Raw genomic sequence first — 11,841 nt, forward strand, 5'->3', positions numbered from 1 at the left:
ACCTCTACACTGAGTTCTGAAGAGTTGTGTTGTGGGGTGTGTGTCTGTGTTTGGAACAGTTGTGTGTTTGTGTTCCAGAATAATTTTCCAGCCAGCAGTCCTGAGAGGTTGCAGGATCTGAAGTCCACTGTAGATCTTCTGACCAGCATCACTTTCTTCAGGATGAAGGTTTGTTCTGGTGACAGATCTGAAATGATTTAATATTATTAATAAATAAAAATAAATAATTATTTATAAAATGCAGTTAAACATCTCAATATGGATTTAAACAAACCCCAATTTGCAACAGAACTAAAATATAAAATTAGAAAAGAAGTGACAATAGAGAAAAAATAATAAATAAAAAATATAAATCACAAATAATCATGATTACAAAAAATGTGGTTAAACATCTCAAGACAGATTCAAACAAACCTCAATTTGCATCAGAAATAAATTAAAAAAGTATCACTAATAATGATAATAATATTATAAATAAAAAAAATTATTATTATTTTGAAAATATAGTGAACCATCTGAAGACAGATTCAAACAATCCTCAATTTTCAGCTGAACTAAAACAAAATTAGAATAGAGAAAAAATAAGTAAATAAAATAAATCACAAATAATGATGATAATAATAATAATATAAATAAAAGAATCACTGTTGTGTGTGTTTTCAGGTCCAGGAGCTGCAGAGTCCACCGAGAGCGAGTCAAGTTGTTAAAGACTGTGTGAAAGCGTGTCTCAACTCAACGTACGAGTACATCTTTAATAACTGCCATGAGCTCTACAGCCGGGAGTACCAGAACGACCCAGTGAGTGTGTGTGTGTGTGTGTGTGAGTGTGTGTGTGTGTGTGTGTGTGTTTGATTGTGAGTGTTAGTGTTTGTTTTTGTGTGTTTGTGTGTGTGTGTGTGTTTGTTTTTGTGTGTGTGAGAGAGAGTTTTGTAGTGTGTGTGTGTGTGTGTGTGAGAGAGAGAGTGTGTGTGATTGTGTGTGTGTGTGTGTGTGTGTGTATGTGTGAGTGTGTGTGTGTGTGTGTGTGTGTGTGTGTGTGTGTGTGTGTGTGTGTGTGTGTGTGTGTGTCTGTGTGTGTGTGTGAGAGTGGGTGTGTGTATATTAGTATGTGTTTGTTTGTTTGTGTGTGTGTGTGTGTGTGTGTGTGTCTGTGTTTATAATGCATAGAAAATTGCAGAAGAAATCACAGCTGTAGAAAAGAAAGCCTTTATAGGAACAGAAAAGCCTCAAACAGTGCACAAGTACTGAACTGACTTTTCTGTTGGAAGCTTCGGTTGAACAGAGAGCATCAGTCTGGACTGAATGAGTTTGTGTTTGTCTCTTCATGCTGATTTGATGCTGTTTAGTAATTCAGTGGCAGAGCGCCACGAGCGCTGAAGTTCTTCTCATGGAAAATGAAATATTGATTATGGTGGAGGTGTTGTGGCAGTTATGAATGGAGAAGAAGCGCAGTGTGACGTGTGTTTATCCCCTCGCTCTCTCGCTCTCTGCACTTTCACTGCAGAACTTTATTAGTAAGATGGAAGACGCGTCTGGAGTTTTTGACACCTCAGAACCGGAGCACTGACTGATGCTCCTGATGTGTGTGTGTTAGAGTGTGTGTGTGTGTGTGTGTGTGTGAGAGAGAGTGTGTGTGTGATGATAATGTGCCGTGTGCACAGGAAGTGTTCTTGCATGCTCTCTGCATAATTGTTTTAATTGACAATTTGTGTAAATGTTTTTTCTCAGTAACTGTGAACTGCAATGACTGCTGCTTGAGAAACTACAAAATGATGGAAAAAAATATGTAAACATGCTTAGATCAAGATATGTTTACTACACAAAATGAGAAAATAAGAAGCCTTGTTTTCTGAGAAATCAAATCAAAATGAAGCAAGCTTCTACTTAAACTTATTTTCCTTTGTTTTAGTTTTTCATTGTTTTCATTTGACCCCTTCTTCTTCTTATTTTTTCTTTTTTAATGTTATGTTTTAGTTTTGTTGTAATTTGAGATTTGTTTAAATTTGTCCTAAAATATTTAAATGTATTTTTCTGATTTATTTATATATTTGTTTCATTATTTATTTAATATTTTTTTCTAATGTTATGTTTTAGTTCTGTTGTAATTTGAGCTCTGTCTTGAGATGTTTAATGGTATTTTTATATTATATTTATTTATTTTATTGTTTTTGTTTTATTATATTATTTGTCTCTATTGATTTCTTTTCTAACATTATGTTTTAGTTCAGTTGTAATTTGAGGTTGGAGGTCTATCTTAAGATGTTAAATGGTATATTTCTATTATATTTATTTTATTATATTATTTATTATTTTTATACTTATTTTTTGTCTCTTTTCTAATGTTATATTTTAGCTCTATTGTAATTTAAAGTTAGTGTGAATCTTGAGTCTTGAAATGTCTAATTTGCATTTTTCTAATGATAATTAATAAATAAAAATAAAGGGTTGGAATCAAACTCTACTTCTCTACTTTTCTACTATATTTTTGTCCATTTTGACCAATTTCTCCGAAAAACAAGAATTCTCATCATATGTCATTTAGCATCTGAAGTAAATGCATCTTGATTTTTAAATGTTTACATATTTTTACTGGAAAACATAGCAAAAATACTGAGGAAGAACAGTGCATCTTATGTTGAGGTTTGTATTAGTGTATTAGACTTGAACGTATGTCTCTCGTCTGTGTTCATATCCAGTCGAAGACGGTTCCTCCTGAAGAACAGGGGCCGAGCATCAAGAACCTGGACTTCTGGTCCAAACTCATCACCCTCATTGTTTCTATTATAGAGGAGGACAAGAACTCTTACACGCTCTGCTTGAACCAGTGAGTGTGTGTTCAGACCCCAGATAATCAGGTTTAACATTACAGTACTCCAGAATACTCCTTTAAAAGCCTGAAACAGAATGGTTCCAGTAATAAACCATAGCGAAAGCAAGTTATATAACTGATGTGAAGGAAACGGAGAGAAGTCCTGCCTGTCTTCCTGCTGCAGGTTCCCTCAGGAGCTGAACGTGGGAAAGATCAGTGCGGAGGTGATGTGGAACATGTTTGCTCAGGATATGAAGTATGCGATGGAAGGTAAACACAGACTGAACACTAAAACTCTGACTAATGCTTCCTCTCGTATGAGAAACTGAAAATATTACAGAGTTAGGTTCTTGTATGTTTTTATATGTGTGTGTATGTGCATATATCATTGTATTTATTTATTATTTTTATGCACTTTTTTATTTTATTTTTTACATTTTATTAAAATCTTATTATTTTTTTCTGTTACTATAATTTTGTCTGAAATCTATTTATGTATTATACTTTTTTATTTATTGACTTTTTAGCTCTCTTTACTTCTCTAATGTTATGTTTTAAGTTCTGTTGCTTTTTTGTGAGTCTCTGTTTTATGTTAAAGTGTATTTTTTATTTTTTATGTATTTTTATTATTTTTATGTACTTATTTTCTTTTTTAAATTTTATTATTTTAAATATAAATGTATGTTTCTATTATTTATTTGTTTATTATACTTTTTATTTATTAACTTTTTATCTCTCTTTACTTCTCTAAATTTATGTTTTTAGTTCTGTTGTAATTTGTGCAAGTCTCTGTTTTATGTTTGTGTATTTTTTATTATTCATTTTTATGTACTTATTAAATTTTTTTCAATTTTATTTTAATTTTATAATTTTTTATGTTACTTTAATTTAGTCTTAAATGTATGTTTATATTATTTATTATTACACTTTTTTATGTATTAACTTTTTATCTCTTTACTTCTCTGTGTTTTTAGTTCTGTTGCAATTTGTGTGAGTCTCTGCTTTATGTTAAAGTATATTTTTTATTATTTATGTATTTTTATTATTTTTATGTGCTTTATGTTAAAGTATATTTTTTATTATTTATGTATTTTTATTATTTTTATGTACGTATTAACTCTTTATCTCTTTACGTCTCTGTGTTTTTAGTTCTGTTGCAATTTGTGTGAGTCTCTGTTTTATGTTAAAGTATATTTTTATTATTTATTTTTATTATGTTATGTACTTATTTATTGTCTTTTTAAAATTTTATTTCAATTGTATTATTTTTTATTTACTATATTCTTGTCTTAAATGCATGTTTCTATTATTTATTTTTTATTTATTAACTTTTAATCTCTTTTTACTTCTCTAGTATTATGTTTTTAGTTCTGTTGTAAGTTTGTGCCTTATGTTAGTGTATTTTTATTTTTATTTATTTACTTTTTTGTCTTTTCACTTCTTTTCTAATGTTGTTTTAGTTCTGTTGTATTTTTTTAAAGGTTTGCATGACTTGTCTTGTGATATTTAATTGCATTTTTTAATAACAAAGAAATAAATAAATAGAGCGATAGTTAAATGGGCTGGAATCAAACTCTACTTCTGATCGGCAATCAAGTGTGAAAACAGTCTTATAGTCACATCTGTGATCAGTATGTTGTCTGTGATGTACTTCCTGTCTCTCAGAACATGAGAAACACAGGCTGTGCAAGAGTGCCGACTACATGAACCTGCACTTCAAGGTGAAGTGGCTCTACAACGAATACTGCAAGGAGCTGCCGTATTTCCAGGACAGCGTGCCGGAGTATCCAGCGTAAGAGCTGTTTCTAATCAAACGTTACTGTTACTAGCGCTCATATTTACAGTTCAAACTCCTAACACTAAGTATTAAATGCAGTGGCTGCATACAGTGTCAGAACTGCTTCACCTTTGTCTTTACAGCTGGTTTGAGCCCTTCGTGATCCTGTGGCTGGATGAGAATGAGGAAGTGTCCAGAGATTTCCTGCACGGTGCTCTGGTCAGGGACGCAAAGGACGGGGTAAATATCACGGGTATATTGTTGTATTTTTAGAAGTGAGATGTCATGATACACAGAGGAGCGTTTAACACCTCCATCTATCTTTAGAGTCCAGTTACTGTAAAATACACACACACACACACACACACATACACACACACACACACACACACACACACACACACACACACATATATAAGGACTGTATGATGCATATTGCATAAAAACATGGCATGTGATGCCTAAAATTCCGATTAGAGGAGGGACGTGTATCGACATGCGCTACTAAAATTTTATAATTTTAAATGTTTTTCAAAGAAGTCTCTTCTGCTCACCAAGGCTGCATTCATTTGATGAAAAATACAGTAAAATCAGTATTATTCTCAAATATTATTATAATTTAAAACAGCTGTTTTCTGTGTGAATCTCTGTTAAACTGTAATGTATTTCTGTGATGTGCAGCTGTATTTTCAGCATCATTACTCCAGTCTTCAGTGTCACATGATCTTCAGAAATCATTCTAATATGATGATTTGCTGCTCAAGAAACATTTCTGATTATTATCAGTGTTGAAAACAGTTGTGCTGCACGATATTTTTGTGTAAACTGTGATACATTTTATTTTCCAGGATTCTTTGTTGAGTAGAAAGTTCAAAAGAACAGCATTTATTTGAAATCGGAATCTTTTATAACATTATAAATGTCTTTACTATTACTTTTGAGCCATTTAATGCATCACTGATGAATAAAATAAATAATTTATTTAAAAAAAAAAATCTAAACTTTTGAACAACTAAAAATATAATATATAATATAATTTAATAAAATATTTTAAATATATAATGTATTCACTGGGACTATCTCAGACCATTTTTGAGCTTCTAAAACATCTAATGTTGTTTAGACTGATGTTTGTTGTTTTTTAAACCAGTGCTTCCCTTTTAAACCCTTTTGATCTGAAATAAGTTAATATTTCAATAATTTATCATCACATTTGCATGTTAACAGCTCTCTTATGTTAGTTAATACTCACTAGACATACACAGGCAAACAAATAAAAGGTTTCATCTTTTTTTTAGCAAGTAATTCATTTTGTTTTTTTGTTTTTTTATTTAAACCCCACCTGGTGAAACCAAATTGAATTAAGCCTTGCTCTTTTATCCTGGTTCCTCCCATCAGTTCCAGCAGACGTCGGAGCACGCGCTCTTCTCCTGTTCGGTGGTGGACGTCTTCTCTCAGCTCAACCAGAGCTTCGAGATCATCAGGAAGCTGGAGTGTCCTGATCCTCAGATCGTTGGGAATTACATGAAGAGGTTTGCTAAGGTGAAGTCAAGCATCACTCTTATTATTATTATTACATTCACTGTATTTAGGATGCATCTGAAACATCTGAAGGATAAAAGTTTAGTCTGTTCGGCATCCTTCGATGTTTGAGAGACTTTTTCTCTCTTTCAGACCATTGGAAATGTTCTTCTGTCTTACGCCGACATCATTGCCAAGGATTTTCCCACTCACTGCAACAAGGAGAAAGTGGTGCGTCACAGTAATGCATTTACATTTATAATATGTGACCCTGGAGCACAAAACCAGTCATATGGGTCAGTTTCTCGAAATTGAGATTTATGCATCATCTGAAGCTGAATGAATAATCTCTCCATTGATGTATGGTTTGTTAGGAGGACAATATTTGTCTGAGATACAACTATTTGAAAATCTGGAATCTGAGGGAGCAAAAAAATCTAAATATTGAGAAAATCATCTTTAAAGTTGTCCAAATGAAGTTCTTAGCAATGCATAGCTTTTACATTACTAATCAAAAAATTTTGATATATTTACAGTAAGAAATTTACTAATTGTATTTGTTCTTTACTTAATATCCTAATGATTTTTGGCATAAAAGAAAAATGTATAATTTTGACCCATACAATGTATTTTTGGCTATTGCTACAAATATACCCCAGAGACTTAAGACTGCTTTTGTGCTCCAGGGTCACATATTACATTAAAAATGTGCATGCGTCTCATAATAAAGTGTGTGTGTGAGTCATACAGTAATTAGGCTCTCAGAGGAAGAAAACACACACATGGTGCTCTAGAGACTCATTTAGCTCACAGCACTTAATGAAGCTGTCACATTTAGCACAATTCCTCACTTTTTATTGCTGCAGGGACTTCTTTAAATAGCGTGTGTGTATATGTGTGTGCGTTAATGTCGCTCGACCTCTTCTTTCTGTTATTTTCAGCCTTGCATCATTATTAATAATATCCAGCAGCTGCGAGTCCAGTTGGAGAAGATGTTTGAGGCCATGGGAGGAAAAGACGTGAGTTCATGCATGCTTTAACTCTTTAAAACATGCCATCTTAAGGAAATTGTTCACTGAAAAGTAGCATCTGTACATTTTTCGAAGCACAAATTCAAGTTAAAATCTTGCCCTCTAATGCAGCTTTCAAATCGTAATTTTTAATATTAATTTCCTATTGGAAGAAGTCTCTTCTGCTCAGCTAAGCTGCATTTATTTGATCAAAAATACAGTAAAAATTGTGAAATATTATTCTAATTCAAAACTGCTGTTTTCTGTGTGAATCTCTGTTAAAGTGTAATTTATTTCTGTGATGTGCAGCTGTATTTTCAGTATCATTACTCCAGTCTTCAGTGTCACATGATCTTCAGAAATCATTCTAATATGATGATTTGTACATTTATGAAACATTTATGATTATCATCAGTTGAAAACACTTTAAATATTTGTGGAAATCATGATATACTTTATTTTTCAGGATTCTTTGATTAATAGAAAGTTCAAAAGAACAGCATTTATTTTAAATTGTAACATTATAAATGTCTTCACTGTCACTTTTGATTATTTTAACGTGTCCTTTCTGAATAAAATAAATAATTTCTTTCAAGCTTTTGAACAACCAATTATAAAATATTTTAAAAAATATATGCCTTTTTAACTTATGCAATATGTTTAGTGTTATTAAAGCAGATGTTTGTCATTTTCAAACCAAACTTTTGTAACATTATAGATGGCTTTACTGTTACTTTAATGCAATTTTTAAGAAAAAACAAAACAAAAAAAAACCTTTAATAGTGTATATGGCAGTGAAAATGAGATCTTGCTACTCACATACAGTGTAAAAAATATAGTATATATAAAAAATTTATATTTCATAGTCCTCTTTATCTGCATTATTTAGAAACAAGTTCGTTTTTGTATGTTGCATAGAAAGTAAATACATGAAATAAATATGAAAATAATGCAGATTACAACATTTCATTTTATAACACACCTGTTTCCGGTGTAGAATTCCATCGTTTTATATCGTTTTCATTCATTTATCGAACAACAGAATCTCTTCCCTCTTTTTTCATCTTAAAATCTCTCTCTTTTATCCATCCATCCATTCATCATCCCATCCGTTCCCTCGTTCTGTTCTGAGTCATCCAGCAGTTAAACATCTCAGACTCATGTCTGTTTTATTCTCTCTCTATTCACTGAATATTCAATAAATTATTTCTGGGTTTCACGGTGAGGGCGGAGCCTCAGTTTTAAACAGATGCCATTGGCTGGAACGAGTGGCATGATGTCATCAGTCAAGTCACATTTATTTATATACAGTACAGATTGTTTTAAAGCAGTTTCACATTAATTAACAGGAGAATAACTGCGTTAATGTTTTACAATTCATCAGTTATGGAACAAAACTGTAAAGCAAATCTACTGAAGACAAGAGTGTCATTATTCAACTCAGTTCAGTTCAATGTTGATTTAATTCAGTTCAAGTAACAGTGTTAATGTTGCAAAATTAGTTAATGAAAGTATAAAGCGTCAATTCAGTTCAAGTTTTGTTCTCATCCAATAGTGTCAGTCAGGATTATAGTTAACAAACTAAAACCATAAAATCTTTCTTACTTTAAATCTTAAAATACATGTTGACTGAAATAAACACGTATATACAGTATATATATATAAAATTAAAATAATATAATTATTTAAAAAAAATATGTAGACATATTTTGGGGTATTGGAGATATATATAAAACCACTAAAACTAATAAAACAATAAAAAATTAAAAATAAATAAAATACTAAAACAAAAATTAAAATACTAACAATTGTAACAAAAATATCAATAAAAAACAGAAAATATAAAAATAAGTATTGAAGTGTTAATACAAGCTATTAATAAAAATATTAAAATATATAAATGTTAAAAAAATAAAAGCTAATAAAATGACAAAGCATACAACAAAATTAAAATAAGAACAGAAAAATATAAAAATTAAAACTAATTCAAACTAGTGCTGTCAAACAATTAATCGGGATTAATCGCATCCAAATAAAAGTTTTGTTTGCATAATATATGTGTGTATACTGTGTATATTTATTATGTATATATAAATACACTCACATGCATGTGTATATTTTAAAAACATTAATTTAAATATTTTCAAATATAATTTATATTATATATAAACAAAACATTTTTAGTAAATATATACATGCATGTGAGTGTATTTATATATACATAATAAATATACATAATATACACACATATATTATACAAACAACAACTTTTATTTTGACAGCACTAGTTAAAACGATTAAAAACTATAATATTATCTCATTGATACTAAAATAACTCTGGTGTCAGTGCCATCTAATCCATAATATTACTGAGTATTAATTGTCTTGTAAATCTCAGCTGAGCAAGTCAAAGTTTTTCAGATTCGAGTAGTAAAATCAAGCCAGACTCATAATTATGTGTTTTGTTTGTGCAGTTAAACGTGGAGGCCAGTGACTTTCTGAAGGATCTTCAGGTCAAGCTGAACAATGTGATGGATGATCTCAGCCGGATATTTGCCGTGAGGTTCGTTTGGGGTTTTGGAGTATTTACAGGGTCGATAAAGTGCAACAGTCATGTTCTATAAGTAAAAATCCCATTAATGTTCTCCATAGAGAAGTTTTATTGAAGTATTATAACTAAAAAGTTTAAAAGCTGAATTCTGTGCGATGCTAAATTATAAGATGATCTGGAAGATAATTCTGTTGTATTGTTTTTGAAACAGTCTCTTCAAGGCTGCATTTATTTGAAAAAAAAAGTTAAATATTTTTCCAATTTTAAAACAGCTGTTTTCTATGTGAATCTCTGTTAAACTGTAATTTGTTTATGTGTGGTTTATTTGTGTTTTGAGCATCTTTATTTTAGTCTTCATTGTTACATTATTCAGTGTCATATTTTTTTTATGATGATTTGCTGTTCGAGAAACATTTATGATTATTATCAATGTTGAAAACATTCATATTTTTGTGGATTCTTTCATGAACAGTGTTTTATTTTTTTGTAAAATAGTATAATTTCTAACATTATGAATCCAGAAGATAATCGTGCCGTGTGTCTGCAGTTTCCAGCCGCACATCGAGGAGAGCGTGAGGCAGATGGGAGATATTCTCAGTCTGGTGAAAGGAGCAAACGTACCTGCTAATGGCAACGGCAGCTTAGCACAGGACGCCGACAACGTCCTGCAACCCATCATGGACTTCCTGGACAGCAAGTAAGCGACACTGAAACTGCAGTTTGTCAGGCTTTGAGCTACTCGTAATTAAAACGAGTTAAACTAGAGTCAGGAAGATGACTACACTAGTAAAGATGACTCGAAGCAACGTGTTCAGTGATTGGTTGCATCCACTGCCAGATGACATTTTTAACATGTGAACATGCCAAATAAATAAATAAAAATAATAATAGTAATAATAATAATAAGGGACAATTTTAAAGGTTGCATAACATTTTTTTTATTTTATTGTGTTTACCTACATTTCAAACATGAATTAACAATTTAAAAAATAATAATAGTAATAATTAACATTCAATTTTAAAAGTTGCATTAAAAAACCTTTTTTTTTATTTTATGTTAACCTACATATTAAACATCCATTAGCTATTTGAAATAAAAAGTTAAATAAAAATACAAAATTGAATAAAAAAAATTAACGTGCAGTTTTAAAAGTTGCATTAAAAAAAAAAACTTTTTTATTTTGTTTACCTACATATTAAACATGCATTAACCATTTGAAATAAAAAGTCAAATAAAAAAGTAAAAAAAAAAATTAACATGCAGTTTTAAAAGTTGCATTAAAAAAAAAAAAAAAATTATGCTTATCTACATATTAAACATGCATTAACTATTTAAAATAAAAAGTTAAATACAAATACAAAATTCAATTAAAAAACATTAACATGCAATTTTAAAAATTGCATTAAAAAAACTTTATTTTATGTTACATATTAAACATGCATTAACCATTTGAAATAAAAAGTTAAATAAAAAAACATGCAATTTTAAAAGTTGCAATACAAAAAAATTCATTTAATTTTTGTTTACCTAAATTTAAATATGAATTAACAATTTTAAATAAATAAAAAACATGCAATTTTAAAAGTTGCATTAAAAAAACTTTTGTTGTTTACCTACATATTAAACATGCATTAACCATTTGAAATAAAAAGTTAAATAAAAATACAAAATTAAAAAAAAAAAATGAACATGCAGTTTTAAAAGTTTCATTCTTTTTTTTTTATTATTTTATTGTTGTGTTTACCTACATTTTTAACATGAATTAACAAATGTCTGTTTATTTGTCAATTTGAAAAACTATTTATATTAAGTAATAATAAATTAAGTGATACTGGTCACAATATCTTTTTAAAGATCAAATATTTTTAAATATAAGTAGCTGCCAGATTATGTAATTTCATTATAAAATCAAAGCAGTATTTAACTGACTCAAAAACATTGATTTTATTTACAGTGTCAGGGGTAAATTTGAACAAAGGCTTACTCAGAATACAAAGAATGTGAATTAACTCAATATTTAATTATATTATTTATTTTAGTTGTAGTTTTTTAATTAACTAAATGTAAATGAGAAACACTGTGTCTTTGCACTTATTAGTCTGTGTGTTAATAGTAACGAGGATGTTTGATGAGGTTTCTTCTTCTCTCAGTTTGACTCTGTTCGCTAAGATC

General features: G+C 29.9%; 1 protein-coding gene across 1 annotated transcript in view; it reads left to right on the forward strand.

The window, feature by feature from the left end:
- LOC109058347 (protein unc-13 homolog A-like) overlaps window positions 1-11,841 on the forward strand; it is a 61,663-nt gene that overhangs the window by 41,603 nt on the left and 8,219 nt on the right. Inside the window, 12 exon segments of the mRNA XM_042768270.1 lie at window positions 79-168; window positions 664-798; window positions 2,697-2,824; window positions 2,994-3,079; window positions 4,475-4,601; window positions 4,730-4,826; window positions 5,985-6,128; window positions 6,261-6,338; window positions 7,049-7,126; window positions 9,592-9,680; window positions 10,216-10,365; window positions 11,820-11,841. The exon segment at window positions 11,820-11,841 is cut by the window's right edge and continues 102 nt beyond it. Coding sequence (XP_042624204.1) covers window positions 79-168; window positions 664-798; window positions 2,697-2,824; window positions 2,994-3,079; window positions 4,475-4,601; window positions 4,730-4,826; window positions 5,985-6,128; window positions 6,261-6,338; window positions 7,049-7,126; window positions 9,592-9,680; window positions 10,216-10,365; window positions 11,820-11,841 — 1,224 coding nt within the window.

The sequence above is a fragment of the Cyprinus carpio genome, chromosome A2 (genome assembly GCF_018340385.1).
Source record: "Cyprinus carpio isolate SPL01 chromosome A2, ASM1834038v1, whole genome shotgun sequence".
In the NCBI taxonomy this organism is placed as follows: domain Eukaryota; kingdom Metazoa; phylum Chordata; class Actinopteri; order Cypriniformes; family Cyprinidae; genus Cyprinus; species Cyprinus carpio.